At 56.6% G+C, this 19,425-nt stretch overlaps 2 protein-coding genes across 5 annotated transcripts in view; one reads left to right on the top strand and one right to left on the bottom strand.

Moving 5' to 3' along the window:
• Nucleotides 1–3,243, top strand: part of EDC3 (enhancer of mRNA decapping 3) — a 55,469-nt gene extending 52,226 nt beyond the window's left edge. For all 3 annotated transcript variants that reach the window (XM_061394834.1, XM_061394835.1, XM_061394833.1), the window contains one exon: nt 833–3,243. In XM_061394834.1, coding sequence (XP_061250818.1) covers nt 833–1,167 — 335 coding nt within the window. In that variant the 3' untranslated portion in view covers nt 1,168–3,243. The remainder of the gene's footprint in view (nt 1–832) is intronic.
• Nucleotides 3,244–3,690: 447 nt separating this feature from the next.
• On the bottom strand, nt 3,691–17,659 carry CLK3 (CDC like kinase 3). Of its 2 annotated transcripts, none has more exons than XM_061394837.1 (13): nt 17,552–17,659; nt 13,771–13,922; nt 12,898–13,114; nt 10,973–11,069; nt 10,630–10,696; nt 8,240–8,356; nt 7,461–7,627; nt 6,144–6,238; nt 5,918–6,047; nt 5,614–5,696; nt 5,008–5,087; nt 4,747–4,837; nt 3,691–4,102 (listed from the first exon to the last, which is right to left on the bottom strand). In XM_061394837.1, exons 2-13 carry the CDS (start codon nt 13,920–13,922, stop codon nt 3,926–3,928), a joined length of 1,473 nt encoding a protein of 490 aa, XP_061250821.1. In that variant the 5' UTR covers nt 17,552–17,659; the 3' UTR covers nt 3,691–3,925. The 2 variants fall into 2 exon arrangements, with proteins under 2 accessions (XP_061250821.1, XP_061250820.1); XM_061394836.1 differs by having other exon boundaries at nt 17,509–17,617.
• Between the last annotated feature and the right edge of the window lie 1,766 nt (nt 17,660–19,425).

Below are 19,425 nucleotides of genomic sequence, written 5' to 3' on the forward strand. Positions count from 1 at the left end.
CTCATATGTGGGTTCCCCCTCTTAAGATCTGTAATATGATGTCCTTTTCCAGGCAGTTATTCTTCCTCAGCTGCCCACAAGGCTTCCTATTCCAGTTGCTCCAGGATGTTTACCCTTGAGTTTGGTCTGATTTCCGCTAGTCTCAGTTTAACCTCTTAGGCTGGTCAGGACTTAGGTGCTTATTGAGCCATCTGTTCTTACACTGTGCCAGAGGCTTGGTGAGAGCAGAGAAGCCTTTTTACACACCTGGGAGAAGTGAGAGATTCCTTCCCCATTCTTAAGTTTGGGCTGCAAGAAGGACCATTTCTGTAATAGGGGACCAGCAAGGCCAGGCTGTGGGAGCAGGCCAGCCTGGTGTAGAGCGGGCACGCTCTTGCCTATTCACACTTCTTGGGCCAGACAGCAAATGGCAGTCAGCCCAATTCTCATGGGCCCTGGTCACATCCTCCCCCTCAAGGCTGACTTGGTAATAGAGCCCACCTTCCCAGAGCTTATAATTTACCAGGAAGTTAGATGTGCAGAGGAGGCAGGGGCATCATGTCCTGAGAAGCTCTGCTCACCCAGCAGCACGACAGTGCTTCAGCCTGGGAGCTCCACGAGGACAGTGGTCCATCGGGCTGACATACCCTTGGTCTCCAGCACCTAGCCCACCCAGGTCTTGGAACTCCCAGAGCCTGAGTCCCGGCCCAACCCTGAAAAGCCTGGCCTCTGCAGAGGCATTGGAGTGGTGTCTGAATAAGATACTCTTGGTTGGGGTCACCAAGGTTCTTGTCCCAGCCTGGACTGCTCTCTACTTTATAGGGGTTACAGATGGCACTCTTTCCACCTGCAGATCTGCCCACTAGCCCGGTGGACCTGGTGATCAACTGTCTGGATTGCCCCGAGAATGCCTTCCTGCGGGATCAGCCCTGGTACAAGGCAGCTGTGGCCTGGGCCAACCAGAACCGGGCACCAGTACTCAGCATAGACCCGCCTGTGCATGAAGGTGAACAGGGCATCGATGCCAAGTGGTCACTGGCTCTGGGCCTGCCTCTGCCTCTGGGGGAGCATGCGGGCCGTGTCTATTTGTGCGACATCGGCATTCCCCAGCAGGTCTTCCAGGAGGTGGGCATCAACTACCACTCGCCCTTCGGCTGCAAGTTTGTCATCCCACTGCACTCTGCCTAGAAGGGCTCTGGGTGGGCTGGACCTCGTAGTCCCCTGCTGCTCCTGACACTGAACTTGACAGCGAACGCCTTAAGGATGTGAAGCTTCATGGACCTGTTGTTAAATTTCTTCTCTTTTCATTTTGTTTCTTTGAAAGAACACATCATATTTAAAACTGACCTGTCACGTGCCCTGAGCCAGGGAAGGCTTTCCCCTTGGGGGCACGGGGCGAGTGGCAGGCTTAAGTGCACAGTGGCTCCAGGCATCTCTACACTCGGCCCCCTGCATGGTCAGGTGCGGCTTTGTTTACAGACATAGGCAGCTCACAGACCGTATGTCAGGTTACAGCCACTGGGCCTGGGCCGACGCCTCACGGGGTGGGTCAGCCCTGTTTGGGGGTCTGTGCTGGCTCTGGTCCAGAGCTTGTGGCTTTGTCTCCCCTGCTTCCTCCAGCCAAGCAGCCCTTCCTCTGATCATGTAGAACTGGCTGCACTGCCGCTGTCTGCTAGAGGGCAGACTTGCATTCTCGGTTCAGTTTGAGGGCTTTGAGGCCTTCCCTGAGCCCCACCGCAAGATGATGGGGGCTTTGACCCTTTCTCCTGAGCTGATCAAGTTTTATGCTAGGTTTTTTTTTTTCCCGAGGGTCCTTCCTCGTTTCCACTCCATCACTCTGAGAGGCAGGGAAGGGGGGCAGGGTGGCATCTGAATGGTGTTACTGTATTGGGTGTTACTGTATTTTTTTAACTGTTTTTCTGTTGTCTTCAGCACAGGTAGTATAAGTTTATGTTACTGTAGAACCACAGTGCCCATCTTGCCAGCAGTGCCCCCGAATCCCATACTCTCTAGCTGGGGACTGAGCCTTTGCCTAGTCTGGGGCCAGACCCCTCAGGGTGCAGCTTTAATGTTCAGTATTGGGGAGGCCCCTGGGGGAGCCTGGTGCTGAACCAGAAGAGGCTCCCTGGTGCTTCTGTCCTAAGCCACCATTCCCGCCTCCTCTTTGCCTGCACACATACCCCTGCTCTCCTGCCCCCTCTGCCCTTCCCCTGAAATGGTCCCTTGCAGCTGTAGGCGCATGTCCCTCCCACCCCCCCAGCTTTTACAGTGTCTGGGCCTTGAACCCTTTGATGGTCCTCTCTAGATGTGTAGGCTCAGGGCCAGCACCCTGTCTCAAAGATGCCAAAATGAGGCTAGTTCTGGATGAGCTAGCTGGTAGGCCTCAGCCTTAGGAACACAGTGCTGCTCAGATCCTAAGGCACTGAGCCCCCAGATGTTCACAGGCCCTGGAAGTTCCCGAGAGGGGCCCTTGCAGAGGCTTGTGCTTTAAAGCCTTTTTTAGGGCTTCAGGCTTCCTTCTGCTCTGTGCCCACCCAGTATGGTTAAGGGGGTGAGTGGAGGGGCTTGATGGATGCAGGGTAGGCCCTGGTACCCTGGGTTTCAGGATACTTATCACTTTCCTTATAGGAGCATAGCTGGGGCAGATTAGGCAGGGCAGAGAGGGCTGGTCCCTCCTGTCCTCCCAGCCTCCCTCAGATGTTAAATTGTCTCCAGCAGTGGAGGGCACCCAGCGACTGTGAATCCTGTGCTGTGTATCCTTCCTGAACCTCTGCTCACTCTCAGGGCCGAGAAGCTCCTGAATGAGGCCCTCTCTCTAAAGGTGGGGCCGTAGTTTGAGGAGCAATGCTGGGTTACAGGCATTTTAGTAAGCAACCACTCAACAGGCTCTGGCTGCCTGTTAATGCGGTGAGGTCTCCTCATTGGGTCCAGTGAAAAACAAGCTAGAACCCTGGCCCAGAAGACTCTACTTGCTCCATTAAGTCACGGTGACCCTGTGGGTGATGGCCTTGTGTTGAGGGGCTAATGGGAGTTGGTGCCCAAGCCTCTATTTTCTCCCCAGGCGGCACTGGAGCCTCTTCCTGCCCTCAGCCTGGGCCTTCCCAGGTGGTAAAGATAGCATGATTCCTCCATCTTCACCTCTTTTCAGAGGGATCCTACCCACAGTGCCCAGTTCCCACGGGGCCCCAGTCAGGTGGCCAAAACTCATTCATGCAGCTCTTGGGGAACCAAAAACCAGCACTAAAATAAAGCTGACGACAGGAATCCTGTGTCCTGTGGTACATTGCTCTGTGGGCTGCAGTGCGCTGAGGCACTGCATCCCCAGCCTTGGGAACCTGCCTTGATCCTCACACTTGATCTCAACAAGCCAGTTACTGGGCATACACAGCCTGATGTCTCGGCCAGAGACAGGGCTGGAAGGAAAGGTAAACTCGGTGGGCCAGTCCTGGCATGTTCTCTGGGGCTGAGAGGCACAGGGGCCAGCAGGGAAGTGGGCGCAGGACAGGCCCAGGTGCCTTTCCGGACTGTTGAGCAGACCTACCACTGCTCTTCTGGGCTCAGGGGGACACCCGAGCTTCTGGCTAGCCTTTCCGGGCCTGGCCCAGTTCACACGTAGCTCTCCACAAGCGGCACCGCTAAGAAAGACTTTATTAATAAAGTAGGGAGGGGAGAAGGCAAGGAGCCTGGAGATGGACACACTGGTACCAGGGGTTACAAACAGTAAGAAACACTTTATTATAACTTTACAACATATAAATAGCTTGGGTCAAATCTGTGCTTTCTGGCAGCTGGGCATCAGGTCTCCTCCCCTGCAGGCTCCTGCCTTCCTTCACATTGCACTGTTCACTGCGTGGCTCTGGCCCTGGGGCCGGTGGTAGAGGTTGGAGGAAAGGGGCCGGGCAGCCCAGTCCCGCTCTCCATCTCCGGTGCAGTGGCCGCACGCCTGTCATCTGCTTGGGTTGCGGCTGGTGTGGAAGGACCGCTCCTCAGGGGTCAGACCAGCAAAGAAGGGGTGCAGCAGGGCCTCCGCCAGTGTGATGCGCTGGGCAGGGTCAAATTCTAACATCCTCCTCATCAGGTCAAACAGCTGCACGTGCTCCAGAGTGTCTTGGAGCATATAACTCTGCTCAGGGACACAAAGTGCCTCAGTGTGATGGCGGGCCATGGGAAGCCACAGCCGGTCCCCTTGCCTCTGGGAAGCCTTGCTGCATGGCTGAGGAGGCAGGATGCCCCCCTGGAGGACTACTTCTGCCCTCCTGGACAAGGAACAGGTCTGCTTTTCGTGCCTGTAATCATGTCTGCTCTGAACTTTGTCAGGCAACCAGGTGGCTTGCTGGCTTGATGCCTCTGCCCCCATGTGCAAACTTCTGACAGGTGGGTACACAGCACCTCTGTGAAATTCACTTGTCCAAGCACCAAATGCAGTTGACAGAGGCTTCCTGGCCATGTCTAGGTCTTCCCCCACCCTCCCCTCAGTCCTGCCTAGTGAGAAAAGAGGGAGCGGGAAGTAGCAGGGTCTCAGATATCTGGCTCTTCGGATGCCCCCTGAGTACATCAGAGCCACCCTGTGGGGAAGGGGAAGAGCTAAGGGCCCCTCTAGGGCAGTTTGCAAAAAGCCTCACTGCCAGCACCCGGCAGCCTTGGGCACAGGCTCCCACAGAGCTGGGGCGAGGAGGCCACTGTTAGCTGCCTGGCCTCTGCTGTGTATTTGCCCAAGGCCTGGGGTCTCCTTGGCATGAGTTGAGCTGGGGGAAGCCAGAAACTGACCTTCAGAGGTTTGCAGTTCTCCTTCACATACCGGCCGTCAGAACTGTTCTCATCCCAAACCAGGCCCCCTTTGTAGAAATATTTCTGCTTCCTGAAAACAAAAGACAGGAATGGTGGAGTCAAAATGGGAAAGACAGCAGCAGCGCGGAGAAGAGCAGCGAAGCAAGGCAGGGGACCCCGGCCTGACCCAGCAGGGAGGTCTGGGCAACAGCTCTGCCAGGTCCCTTCGAGACAGGAAAGCCCTGAGGGAGCAATCCTTACCTTGTGCGGTGGATCATGTGTGATGGGATGGGCCCTAGGATCTTCTCCATCATCACCAAATGCTCTCGGTTCTCGTGGGTCTGTGGAAGGGTGAGGGACACAGCAAGTGGGAATCATGACAGCCTCCGCCCCTTAAGGTCCCTCGGAGAATAAGGGATAAGAAGGATGGTCAAGGTCTCTCCCTGCCCCAGGAGATGCAAACCCAGCAATGGGATAGCAGCCCCAGCCTTTGTGATGTGGGACCAGGGAGGAAGCCAGCCTGTTCCCTCGGTGACTTCCCGACCCTTCAAGTGTACTGCATGACGACACCTCGTTCTGGCTAGTTCCTCTCTCCCCCCAGAAAGTGCCCTGCCCTGGCCCATCTCTGTGCCCTCACTCACGCTGTGCCCCTTGCCTGGAACACTCCTCCCACCCCAGTCCTCCATCCCTGATGACTGACAGCAAGAGTCCCTGAGTGTTCCAGCTACCCTGACTGACCTCTTCCTTCCCAAGCACCTACAACCCTCAGGAGTCTAATCTCACAACATGCTGATGGGTGGGTGGGGGTCCTTCCCACACTAGGCCTCTGCAGCTTAGGGTAGGGGGGTGAGGAGGGAGAGGCCTTACCTGGAAGAGTGTGAAGCCCCGGTAGTACTCAAAGAGAATGCAGCCAATGCTCCAGACATCGCACGGCTGTGCCCAGCCCAGCTCTGAAAGCCAAAATGGGGTGGGCTATGAGACTCGTCTCTGTGCTCCCAGCCTAGAGCTCACAGGGCAGCTACCACGCTGTAGAAGTCCCTTTCTTAAGACCAAGTCAACAACCACAGAGACTCAAGACACTGGCTCCAGGTGTGGACAGGCACCACACTCCCTGTTTTCATTACTGCCAACAACTGCCTGCTTTACCGGGCTCAGAGCTGCAGTCACTCACCAAGGATCACCTCAGGTGGACGATAGTGACGGGTGGCCACGATGGTCGTGTGATGCTCATGGTCAAAGGTAGCACTGCCGAAGTCAGCCACTCGGATGCTGGTGTTCTTCACTGACTTCTCCTCACAGCTCTGAAGGGCAGGGAAGGGGAGCCAGGTCAGAAGTCTGTACTGGTGGGTAACCAACTCCTGGAACAGGGCCTCGATCTTTACCCCACCAATAAATACCTTGTGCTCATTGTAGAGGGTTTCAAACTCAGAATTCACAAACAGGATGTTCTCTGGCTTCAAGTCTGTGTGGGTCAGTTGGTTCTCATGTAGAACTGGGGGAGCAGGAGAGGAGGGAAGCAGACACTGAAAACCTGGGCTTCCTCTCTGGCCCGCCTGCCAGCGCTAGGCCAGCTCCGTCCTCCAGAGCCAGCCTGCTAGAACCCTCAGCCCCTAAGCTCAGCAGTGGCACAGGGAGAAGACCACACTGCCTCTGCTATGGCTTCCCTCTCAAGAGTTCTCTGTATTTATGAACTCAGAGGGTTCTAATTCTTGAGGGGGCAGGAGAGATGCCTTCCATTTAGAAAACTTTCCACCTATCTACAGGGGACCAGGTCTCTCACCAAAGCTGCAGTATCAGTCTTGGAATGGTTCCCTCTCCCAAGCACCTGCTACATAATTTGCAAGGCCCAAGGCAAAATGAAAATGTAGGTGTCCTTATTCAAAAGTTACTTAAAATCTAAAGATAGTAGTAGGAGAGCATTAAACCAAGCACAGGGCTCCCTATGAAACAATGAGGCCAGTGCTACCTTTCTCCCCTCACCCCCATCCCTGAGCAGGGGGACGTCTGCCTTTTCCCTCCAACCCTGTCCCACCGATGGTTGTACCCTGCCACTCATCACTTTTCCCATCTGGCACTCAAGACCTCCCAACAGTGTAGCCCATCTCTCTTGACATGGGCCCTCTCTTCACCACAGTGAGCTGCTGCACATGCCAGGCTCTGGGCCAGCGCTGGGTGGCTCACCTGGCTTGGAACGCTCTCCCCAGTCCCGTCATCTATGCAGACCCTGCCAGTCTAGCTCTAGCCACCTCTGCACTGAGCCTTTCCAACCTGTTTCAACCACTACAAATCCTGCAGCACTGAGCACAGGCACCACTTTAGAGACTGGCAGACAGATGGGAAATGATGGTAAGACATGGTATCTGTGCTAACAGGATCTGTGGGTGGGATCTACCAGGTCAGTCTGCGACCTCTTCACCCTATCCAGGAAGGTAGGCATGGGGATGGTAGGGGGCTAATCCTAGAGCAGCTCTCTCCCTTCTCTTTCGGAGAGCCTGGGGTCAGAGGCCAGCTCCACAGGCCCCTGGAGAGGACTGCAGCCTCTCCGTCGTCACAGGTTCCTACTTGAAGGCCTTTCAGCCAAAGGGGCCCTAGTGTCTTGGGCCCAGCAGAACAGTCAGCAATGTGCTGGAGCACCTGATGGGAGGGCAGGGCTGCCAGGTGCCTTTGCTGCAGACCAGAGGCTCCCCCTGCTCCGCTTGAGGGTGGGAACTTACATCTAAGGGCGTGGCAGAGCTGGTAGGCCATGTGCCGGACATGTGGTAGAGGGTAAGGCTGGAAGTTATTCTCCTTTAGGAACTCAAAGGTGTTCTTGCCCAGGAGCTCAAAGGCGATGCACATGTGACCGTGGAAGTTGAACCAGTCAGACATCAAGACGCACAGGCTGGAGAAGGACGGATGGGGCTCAGGGCCTGTGCTGGGGGCTGGCTGCCCACCGGCTCCCTGAGGTGAAGACCGTCCCCACTCCCTCCCAGGCTGCTGGGTCACACACAGGATGCAGATTTACAAAGAGAAAGAAAACTATGGGCACAGTCCCTGCTCTCAGAGAAAGGTGGCGCAAGCAGGCCACTCCACAGGACAAGCACCCTCTGCCGAGCTTCCTGAGCCTGCAGGGCTCAGCACAGTGCTTGGCGGAGAGGAATGCTCCATGTCTGTGTGCTCCTTTGGATATGGCTGACTACATGAGCACCTAAACAGTTTTGGGTTTATATCTTGTCTAATGCCCACCACAACCCAGCGAAGCCTCTAATTTACAAATGCAGGGCGAGGAGGCCACCTCAGAACACAGAGCTGGTTGCAGCAGAGCCTAGACTGAAACCTAGATGTTCCTTCCAGCAAGACTCACTCGCCGGACTCCCCCGGCTCTGGCTGCCAGGAGAAGGCATGGTGCCAACCTGGCAAAAGGGCACTGCTCAGTCCCAGTGGGTCTGGGCCACTGGACTGGACAGACACTGACCCCTAGGAAGCTTCCCGCCCGTTCCCTGCCAACACTCACAACTTGTTCTCTTTGTCCTTCTCCTTGATCTTCTTGAGAACGTTGATTTCTAGCCGGGCGGCCTCCCGGTACTTGCCTACATTGCGGATGATCTTCAGGGCAACCTGAGACTTCCCTCTGGACCGGGACAGAAGCAGCAGTCCTCATGAAAAGCTATGCAGCCCTTCCCCCACCCTCCACCCCAACCCAGCAGCTCCTGGCAAATGCTACGTAGGACTCCAGGAACAGGGCTGCCCTGAAGACAGCAGATTCCTGACGCAGCCTGCCCCACACAACCCCAGGCCTCTACTGTGCAGTACGGAGCTGCTGTTGACAACTGTGCCAGTCTTAGGTTTTTATGATCTCAGCTGCTGCCAGCTCCTGGGGGGAGTGGGCAGAGGAGCAGAGCCCCATTCTGCTGACCAGCACCAGCCCTAGAGCTTGCTCAGTTACCTGACCTGGAGGCCCGTCAGTCCTGACCCTGGCCAGGCCATCCCACTCAGAACCCTCTGCAGTACCTGCTGACTGTCCTGAGCACATCACCTACTCTACACAAACTGTTCCTCCTGGGCTTCCAGGAGGGAGTGAGAGCCTGGCAGGAGGCAAAGGTGCCAGCAGAGGTTCTTCCCCTCACTGAACCCCAGGACCGATCCCTCAGCGCACCTCTTGGCCCCACCTGCCTCAGTACCAGCCATGGCATTTGTCAGAGATCCCCGAGTGCCAGGAACCCTTATTCAGCATCCAATGAGGATTTTAATAATTCCTGCTCCACACCTCCCACCTTACCCCCAGCACCACCCCTGTATGCCATGAGCAGGTGCCCAGCAAAGAATAACTGGGGAAGTTAGGCTGCCAGGCACAACACTTTCAGGAAGGGAGAGCCAGTGCTCAGATGCCCAGTGGGAAACTACAGTGATAAGCCCTGGCCCACAAGGGTGTGGCCTAAGGCCTCTGGGAAGCTGGCCTTGGTGCCAGAAAGGTTCACAGGCTGAAGGGCAGAGGCATCTTCTAGAACATGGTGCATTTTTCTCATCCTATTTTTCCAGATTTTCAGGGTAGGAAAGGACCTCAGAGGAAAAGACATAACTCCAGACTCCTGGAACAGCATCCCTCAATAGCATTCCGACCCTTGAGATGAGCTCATCACATCCACACAGCTACTGCCAGAGCTGGGCGGCCCTTCCTTTTGTGGAACTGAATTCTGCCTTCTCACAATAAGCCCATTGGCCAACTCCCTCTGGACTCCCTAAAGGTTCCCTGAACCCTGGGCCTGCCCTTTAGTGACTTCAAAGGCTCACTTCCCATCTAGCTGCTCAGAGTGACAGCCCAGAGAGCCCCAGGTGGGATAGCTCTCAGATCTGCCACCTCTCACCACTGTACAGTCCACATGTCCCTATGCCCACTGGTCCCAGCCCTAACTTCTTGGGCCACAAGGGGTCTGAAGGGTGTTTAAAAGCGAACTGGGTGCCCAGGGAGGCTTCGTTGGAAATAATCACTACCTTAAATTGGGGTCACATGGTGGGCTGAATTGCTAGGTTTAACTATCCTTTCCAGGCACCCCTCAACATGGGAGCGCCAAGTAGAGCAGTACCCAGCTCCTCCATTCGAGAGCTGGGGGTACAGACAGACCCTGAGCTTATTTCTTCATCCCTAAAATCATACAAGAGTCACGTACAGGCAACACGTGGCTCAAATGAGACAGCAAGGACACAAGCACTTTCTGGCCCAAGTGCCACACCAAAGAGGGGCCATTTAAGGCTCGAAGGCAGTGGGCTCACAGGCAGCAGCCTCCCAGCCCGAGGGAGAGGAGGCAAGGGTTCTGGTCTCAAGGAATGGCAAGGGACAAAAAAGTTTTTCACTGTTCAGCCTATAAAGGAGCAAGGAACCCCCAGCAGGATCCCAACACACACAGGTGTACCCCTGCTCTACCTGAGCACATTCAAAGGGGCCCAACCCCTAGCCACGCTGCAGATGGCAGCAGCCCACTTGGTAAGAAAGCCCAGGATCTTGCTCCTCTCAATGGGGGCCTGCATGGCCTCTCAGGCAGACCTCCAGAGGGTGGAGGCTCATGCTTGAGTTGGGCTCAGCAGTACGCTCAAACCCCTGCCAGGCCCCTAAAAAGAGCTCACAGGAAGCAGATCCAGACCCCGGAGGGGCCAGGATTTTGCCCTGTTCTAATCACCACAGTCCTGAGGAAGTGGGGAAACTGGAACAGCACCATTCTGTGACCACCAGTTCTTAGGCAGAGATGCCACGTGCCCATGGATCCCAGGAATTTATCCCTATTTTAGGGGATCAGCAAAAACCCAACATGCACTGGAGTTTGGTGCTACTCTTAGAAGAGAAAAAGGTTAAGCTCTGCCACCACCTTCAAGAACCTCAGGCCAGCTCTTCCCAGGAAGAGAGCTCACCTGGCATGGTCCAAGCACTCCACCACCTTGCCAAAGGTGCCTTCACCCAGGTTCCCCACGATCTCATCTAGGAGAGAAAAGAAACAGGGCATGAGAGCCTGGAGGACAGAGGGCTGGCAGCTCCTGCAAGTTCACAGCATTCAAATTCTCAAAAACATAAAAGGTTTCTTTCTCACTGCTACACTCTTAAAAACAGAAGTTGCTAGAGTCTGTGTCATTCAGGCAATTACTGGTGGCCCCTCTAAGGCACCACGCGCAATAGAGGCCCCTCGGGCAGGAGAGGTCTCGTCTAACAAGGGGGATAGAAAGTAGAGAGGTAAAGTTTTACGAAAGGTGGCTGTACATCGCTCTTGGAGCCAATCGCCGATCCGGCACACCAGGTGGCCCTCCTTGTCATCTTCCACACTCCGGCTGCTGCGCTTACTGCTCTGTTGGCTTCTCTGCATGCACCGCCCCCCGAAACGCCATCCGACCAATCGCATGGTAGGCGGTTCCGATTGACAGATTGAGGTGTCAGTCAAAGGCAGAGGTGGAGACGGTGAGGAGCCGGTGGGTTGGTTGATTGGATTTTCCAGATCCCAGCATTTCATAAGGCACACAGCATATATAACGATAGGGATATTGCAAGGGACACGTCAAGACACAAACTGACTTCAAAACAGAAAAGTAAAAACAGCTACAGGTATGTAAAGAAAACTCGGACATTATCTAAAAGAAAGGCGCCGCAAATGCTCAGAAAGATGCCCAGCCTCTGCAGCTAAGGGGCTGGGCCACGTGGAGAGTCGCAGGCCTGACTCCCTCCTCCACTGAGTCTCCCCCTCCCGGCCCTCCCGTGTCGGCTTCAGCCAGGGTGAAGACGCAGTGAGAACGGTACAAGAAGACGGCGGGCCGAGCCTCAGTCAGATCATCCAGAATGGTCAGAGGCCACTCTGGTTCAGCTGCAGAATGCCCAGTCTGTCTGCCCACGCGGTCCTGCACATGCCCGACAGCTGCCACCTGCCCCTAGACAGCATCTGTGGCCAGACTCAGCATCACCAGCAGAACCAGCCTTCCATCGGCAGCCCTTGCACCACCAGCCTCGAGCAGAGAAGGAGCACTGGATCCTCTGGGCCGGTCAACTCTCCAAGGCCTACCACCACAACGGCCCACACAGGCCCCAAGCCAGCTCCTGCCCTGGCCTTGGCACTGAGGCGATTCACAGGCCAGACCCAACCTGAGCCTCATGACAACAAAGGGCACCAAAAAGAGAAGAAGCAGAGCCACACGCCTGTGGCAGTGTGCAGAGAGGGCACCAGGCCATGCCGTGTGCCCGGTCAACCCTCAACCCACGGCCACTCAGAGAAGTCACGGGAAAGCTCGGCAGAAAGACACCTGGCCCCTCCACTGCAGCACCACTGCTCCCTGGGGCCTCGCGGCCCGGAGCCATGGAGGGAGGGCAGAGGGCTGGGAAGGGAAGACAAGACAGCATGTACCCTCCGAGACACACAACTGGCCTTCCTTCCCAGAGAGCTGAGCACAGAGCAGGTTCCTGGTCTCAGCAGAGATCTGTACAACACTCCGCAAGAAGAATGCTTCCAGGCCCTGCTCTGGCCATGTGACCTTCAACTGGACACGGCCTGGAGCTGGGGGCCTTTCTGCCATTTCTTCGCATGCCCCACCCCACAGGCAGCTCATCCCCCTCGCCTTGACTGCCCCTCACATGAAGAGGCTAGACTGAAGAGGGCGTGCCTGAAGGTCAGAGGGCAGGTCCAAGTTCATTGACGGACGGACCCCGCCCCCCACCCATGGGCGCTCCAGCCTCCAGGCCTTCTGGTGAGGGGTGTAGACAGGAGACTGCAGAGGTGGATACAGTCCACACCAGTCAGACCACTCAGCTGTGTGGTGGGGCAATCTCTGGGTGGGAAGGACCAGGTCAAACAGCTCTAGACCACATACCAGCAACCCTATTAAGGATTCTGAAGAAGTGTCCCTGGCCACTCACACACATGGCCTGTGCCTGGAGCAGTGTGGAGACAGGGAGGCCAGAGGCCAGCCAGCGCCGGAACCAGAACCCCTAAGTTTCCATTGCCAGTGGGCCAGAAGACAGAGGAGCTGGGCCCCTGCTCAGCCCTGCAACTGGACCAGACAACACATACACACACACACACACACACACACCAAATGCGCGTGCGTATGGCTGGCAGTACTCACCCAGACCAGCCACCTGAGAGAAGGCTAGAAAGAGACGAGGCCCTCAAGCCCCAGCCAGCACACTCGGCCACCACTCACCGAGGAGGCGCTGCTACAAGACCTGGTGCGGCGTTTGTGGCAGTGGTGGGCGTGCTTGCGGGTCCGGTATGGCTCCCTCTCCCGTGATCGCCGACGATGATGGCAACGTGAAGATCCGTAGTAGTCCTCCCCAAAGGATGGGCTCCGGTCTTCACACCGGTATGTGTCGCTGTCACGGTGCTCCCGGTATCTCCTCTGGTAGGGCAAGCGGTCATGGCTGCCAAGAGTCACTGGTCAGAATTTCCTCCCCCCAAGCAGGCTCCTGCTGCCAGGCAAGACTTGTGTGGTGGGGTCCTTGCCAAGGGCTCACAAGGGTCGTCTGTTGGAGCAGAGGCATCCGGACTACGGGAGGTGGGGAGGGGAGCACCGGTATGTGAACCCCAGTCTCCAGACCAGGGGTCCTGACGGCATCCTTCCGGGGCCGCAGGAGGCAGAGCACGGGAGGTGGGCATGGCAGAGGGCCTCTGAGCGCTCCCCTATCACAGAGCTCTCGGTGGCTTGCTAAGGCTGTAAGTTAGGCCTAGGGGCTGAGTTAAGACCAGAGACCAACCTCTGGAAAGGGCTGAGATTATGTTCCTAACCCACACTGAGGAAGGCTGAGATTAGCAGGGGAGATGCTGGCCTACAAAGCCGGGGAGCATGTTAGGAGAAGGAAGACTCAAGGACAGAGAAAGAAGGGGCAGGAGGCGGTGAACGGAGGCCAGGGGATGCAGTTGAGATCAGAGGAGGAGGCAGGAGAGGACAGGGTGGTGACCCAAGCGCAGCCAGGCAGAGGCGCAGCTGCCTGAAGAGGCCCAGGCGCCACAAGCCTCCAGACCATCTCCCCAGCCCAAGGCGGAAGGGGTCCTCCCTTCCCACCTAACTCCCTCTCACCTTCTAGACCGAGATCTCCGTGGCGGCGGCTCCCTTCGAGACGGGTATCGCAATCTCCCTTCGTGCTCCCGACTGTAAGACCTCCTCCTCTTCCATCGGTAGCTCAGGTACGGGTCTGGCTCAGGGGAGCGGTATCGCTTACAGTGATGCATCTAGGCCGCAGAAACAGAAAGCCCTGCTGAACATGCAGCCAGCCACTGGGCTGCCTCGGTGCTCCTGAAGAAGAGGCCCATTGTTCTGTTTGGGGGCAGCCCCTCCCAGGGGTTTATGAAGTGATGAAGAACTCTGAGGTCACACTGGTCAAACAGCAGACAATGGGTAACACCCTTCTCTGCTGGTGAACAAACAAACAGCTGCCTCCCCAGCACAGCTTTGGCCTGGTGGCCTGAGCACTCAGGGAACCAGGTGAGCCAGGACCGGTGTTGAGGCCGAATGCAGGAAGGGGCTGGTGAGCACCACCACGGAAGACCCCCAGGAAGAAAGGGAGCCTCTTGTGCTCAGCTCCCTCCTGCTCGTCTGTAGGGTCCTAGGAAGGGCCTGTTCTGTTGAGCCAGAGGTCAGAGTCAAAAGGCTGCTGGCAGGGAGCCAACACGCAGGAACAAGGGGAGAAAGACCTCGAGTTTGAGAAGCCAAGTTGCCTGGTTGAGGCCCTGAATTGTACCCCACTCAACGGAGTAAGGACCACAAATCAGTGTGAGGAACCACAGGCAGAAATGAGCAGACTAGCCCTCGGACAAAGAGGGGCCCCAAAACATTCCCAAGCACACTTGAGGGTCTGGTCAAGCAGACATGGGGGTCTATCCAGCCCTTGTTGGTCTAAATTCAGTCTCAGAATCAGTAAAGATGCCAGGCATCTTCAGAGCAACCAAGTTAGTTGCCTGAGGCCTATTTCGCACCCTTAGACCACCTGCCACTGGTGCCATGCCCAGGCAGTGCCTCACCCGCAACAGGACCATTATTGTTCCCTCTTCTAAATCCCCTGCTCCAGTACCCTCTTCTGTGCCCATCTCAGAAGGAGCCAGAAGGCTGTCTGTCTGGCAGGCTCTGTGTTCACAGAGGCAGGCCAAAAGGGCCCCACCTCACTATTCCTAGTTCAGTGGGAATTTACGTTCACCACAGGAAATTGCCAGGTTGGTTCAGCCATGTGCTATGTGAGGCCAGCTCCCTGTTCCACCCAAAACCTGACACTGCCTCCTTGGGAGGGCTCGGTCAGAGACTATAGCCAGCCTCCCTCCCAATCCTTCACTTGGCCATAGCCAACCAATGGTGGTCAGTCTTGGGCTTGCCTGATGAAGCACATTTTTGACAAATCCATTGAGGCTGCCCCATCTCTGGAGAAGAAAAGGATGAAACAGCTCTCCTTGAATGAGCAGGTCACCAAAGCATATCTGACAAAACACCTGGGAGCTTTCCTGGGACCCCAAGAAAGTCACTGCCCTCAGTCTCCTGGCTAGCGGCTGTCTTCTACCCTCTACCTGAAAGTCTAGGCCCCAGCAACCCTTGGGGATAAATATTTTGCAACAGCTCAAGAGCTCAGACTGCAGTTCTGTTTTGGTGATGAGCAGATTTATGTTTCACTGTTTCCCTGCCATTATGGCTGGGTCAGGTCCCCAAGTAATGGAATGAAGGCAGTATCTCACATCTCACTAAGTGACACGGAAGATGCTCCAGTGACCAGAACAAAGGCACTGCCCATCCGCACTGGGCAAAGCATCAGACCTGGAAGACCTGGTCTAGCTCACAACAGGCCAAAGACTCCCTCCTGGGACCTACAAGATTCATGTACAGACATGGTCCTGTTAATGGAAACAGCACAGCTTCAAAGTCAGAGAGAAGTCAATCTGGATCCTGGCACTGCCATTTCCAGCTTGTGCCTTTAGGCAAGTTATTAAACAACTCCAACCTTCAGCTTCCTCTTGCAACATGGGGATAGCTCTGTGAGGATTAAATTATGCCATCTTGTAAGTAACATGCCTAGTACATGCCTTAAGGTCAAATGCCTAGCACAGGTCTGGGTTCACAAGATGTACTGAAGGCAGCTTTTCACTAACAACGTTAAAAAGGTCCCAGGTAACACCTCTGGGTCTGTGTTAAATGCCTTAAGAGCATTGCATGTGTGCATGCTAAGTCAATTCAGTCATGTCTGACTCTGTGACCCTATGGGCTGTAGCTTGCCAGGCTGCTCTGCCCATGGGATTCTCCAGGCAAGAATACTGGAGTGGTTGCCATACCCTCCTCCAGAGGATCTTCTCGACCCAGGGATGGAACCTGCATCTCTTACATCTCCTGCATTGGCAGGCAGGTTCTTTACCATTAGCGCCACCTAAGGACATTTTAAAAGTCCCTTCCAAGGAACCAGGGGGGAGAGAGCTCTGGGTAGAAAACCCTGAACAAAATCCCAGTGCTGGTGCTTACTGGTCTCCTAACCTTTTACAAGTCACTCTGGGCCTTGGTTACCGTATCTGGAAAATGGAGATAACACGACCTCCCGGCCAACTTGGCAAAGGAGAGGACAAGTATAAGAGCTATATAAAACACCACACACAAGGCAATCATAGAGAATATAACTCCCTTTAACACATTCTAGGCAGCTGAAATATCGGAAATACCAGATGCTCATTATTTCCAGCTAGGGCTCTAGGGCCCATTTCTCATCAATTATCTCTAATTCTTAGACCTCTGCAAACAGGTTGTTAAAAGGTAAGGGCCACAATTACGCTCTGGAAGGCTCTGCTCTGCACAATGAAGAAAAAGGTAACGCGAAGAAAACCAGGCAGAGGATGCCAGCTTTTTTCTGAGCACAGGCTTACATCTCATTTGCTGCTCCTGGCCAGAGAACTGGGCTGACAAGAAGAGCAGCCAGCCAGGTCAGCGGCTGCCCTCCCGGATCCCTGCCACCCCAACGCCCCACGGTTATTTTTGGCTGACGCTGCCCCACCACTGCAACCTCAAACCTGCCACCTTGCAAGCCGCCACCACCGGGTGAAACGCTCCTCCTTTTCAAGGGCATGGAGGAGGGAAGCTGGAAGGCTGCCAACTCCGCTTCGACGGAGCCCTGGCTCAGGCGATTCCCACCCCTGCCCCCACGCCAGGACACCCGCACCCGGAACTAAAGCACAGAGACTCCCGGAGCGAGGAACAGCCCGGGCATTTGTACTGTCAGCTTGGCCTGGCCCCTCCTCAGGGCTGGAGCGGATCCATCACAACAAAACAAGCAGGGGGCCTGCGGCCCTCGCTCGCGTCCCTTCCTGTCGCTCGGGTCCCAGAGATCTCAGAGCCCCGTCCCCCGTAACCGCCGCCAGTGGAGGCGAGGGGAGACCTGGGGTGGGCGGGTGGGGGGGCGGGGGAGGCAGGCCAGCTTGGGCCGGAATCAAACTCCAAGCCGCGCGGGGAAGGTGTCTGAGAACTAAGCCTCGAGCCAGCGGGAGGGGAGGGTCTGAAAGCCCCTCCAGGGTATCCCAGGTAGGGCCCCGACCCCATTCCGCGGGCAGGCTACAGGGCCAAAACTGGATGGATCTCTGCAGGGGCCTCAGAGGCCTCTCATACTCTGACGCCGACACGCGGGAGCGAGCGGTCGGGGTCTGCGGTAATCGCCCTCTGGGGAAGACGCGGCGGGTCAGGGGTGAGAGGTCGGGGCCGCGGCCTGAGGTAGGCCGAGAAGAAAACGAAAGGGGGTAGCCCGAGACCGAACAAAGAGCCCCGGGACCCACACATAGCGCGCCCTCCCCGCCGACTCACCGCCCGCCACTGCTCCCGTCGCGGGCCCGGGCCCCACACTCACGGTCTCCCAGGCTCAGGCTGCTGCTAGGCCCCACTCCCCGCTCCGAGCGCCTCTTCCGCTTCCGGCTCCGGCCTCCGCCCGTGGCAGCCCCGCCCCTCGCGTGACGCAGCCGTCCTCAGCCCGGGTAGACCTGGCTCAGCCCCCAGGTCGCTCTAACCCCCGACTCGAAGGCTCTGGAGGACCTGTCTTCTCTGTACGGCTCCGTGGGGCAGCAGCAGAACCTGGTTCCTGTAGGGTCGTGGGGAAGTCCTTGACCGCGGTCCGCCCTCCCACCGTGTCGCGTCGCACGTAGTCCCTAAAGACGCGACGGGGACCCGGCCGGCGGTGGACGGCGCTGAGAGCCCAAAGGTGGAGCCCCAACCCCGCCCGTGCCCGTCTGTCCCTTCCTGCGCGCCGGGAGGAGGGCATTGTTTCGCTGTCGCCTCTGTGAAAACCAGGCGGGGCTTGAGCGCAACGCCTGGCTCCGGGGCCCAGGAGGGCGCTAAAGATCACGGAGACTCGAGCACACGGTCCCAACTACCGGTTATGTGGAAGAAGCAAATGAAACCTTATTCTTTGTGCAGGTTTTTTATTTTTTTTAAGCCATGGCGGCACACCCAAGCCCCAGTGTAGGTGCACAGCAGTTTGAGCTGATACCGGATTGTCTTGTACGCGGGGTCTCTGATAGGACGGGGTCTGGAAGAAAGGGGGTGGTGGTGTGTGTGTCCTTTTCCTAGAGCATCCTTGGAGGATGGCAGTAAGTGGACCAGCATTGTTTCTCAGTTCATAAGCAACGCCCCCCCCCCCCCCCGCCCCAAAGAAAAGCCCTGCGCCCCGCCGCGGCCAGACTGGGCTGCAATTTCGCCCGGAGAGTCTCGGTGAACCTCTCTACCGCGGCTCACCAAAGCCCCGACCACCTACAGTTCCGCTCTCGGCCAGGGCGGGTTAACGAGGCCCTGTTTTTCCAGAAGACAAAAGTGAGGTCGGGTCTTTGGGTTTGCAAGCGTGCACTCCCCGCCCCCGGGCTCTCGCTGGCGTCGCTAAGCGAAGCGGCCTCTAATTGTCCCCGCGCCACGCCAGGGACACAGCATCCCTGCAGACCCCGCCCCTCCCCGGCAGACCACACCGTGGAAGCCGGGTACCTGCCAGCCCTTTCCCTGGCCCAGTCCCGGTCCTGCCCCAGTGAGAGCTGGGCACGCCCCTGACGCGAGGCTTAGCCTCCCCGCCAACCAAGCTCGGTAGGAGCGGAACCGCCCCCTCGGAGTAAGGAGCTCTCCAGTGGCTAACCTCTGGCTCTTCTTTAAACTGGCGTCTGACGGCGTGGCTTGAGCGAGTGCTTAGTACCCCCCAAATTCTCCACTAGTTCCACCATCCCTACTGGAAGTAAACAACCGAAGTTAAGTAAAAACGGGGTGCTTGCTACACTACTGCAGCCTGAAACCGGCTCCCGGTCCCCCTCCAACCAAATGCACCCAACTCCCCAGTATAGAAATTCAGGAACCGCTTCTAGTGTGCAGTTGCCGCCCGAGAGTCCGGAAGCCTGCGCCCCTAGATCCTGCTCTTTTAGGAGTACGAATTGCCATTCTTGCCTGGGCCTCGAAGCTTGGCCCATGGCCTGTGGCCACAACAGCCAGGTTTCATCTAAGGGTTTCATCCACTCAGTCGCGGTGGGAGGACTCTGGTATCTCCTCCCACCTCTTCGTGTTGCCCGCAGATCCTGTGGTTCCTGGAAGCCGGGATCACACTGGCAACTGAGGGAGGAGCAGCTCAGAGAGGTTCCTGTCCTAGCCCAGGCTCTGAGGGGGTAAATCGGGCCGTCTTCCCACTAGCCCTCCTACCATGGAGAACCCAGGAAAAAAGCAGAGCTTTCTTTTTCAAAAGTAAAATAGAGGACT

This window comes from Bos javanicus, chromosome 21 (genome assembly GCF_032452875.1).
Source record: "Bos javanicus breed banteng chromosome 21, ARS-OSU_banteng_1.0, whole genome shotgun sequence".
NCBI lineage: Eukaryota > Metazoa > Chordata > Mammalia > Artiodactyla > Bovidae > Bos > Bos javanicus.

Excerpts from the sequence above, each read along its gene's own strand:
- CLK3 (XM_061394837.1), bottom strand. The coding sequence starts at position 13,922 with ATGCATCACTGTAAGCGATACCGCTCCCCTGAGCCAGACCCGTACCTG. Across the intron at positions 13,115-13,770 it reads CGGAGATCTCGGTCTAGAAG|CCATGACCGCTTGCCCTACC; the intron begins GTGAGAGGGAGT and ends GACTCTTGGCAG. Across the intron at positions 6,048-6,143 it reads CCCTCTACAATGAGCACAAG|AGCTGTGAGGAGAAGTCAGT; the intron begins GTATTTATTGGT and ends CCTGCCCTTCAG.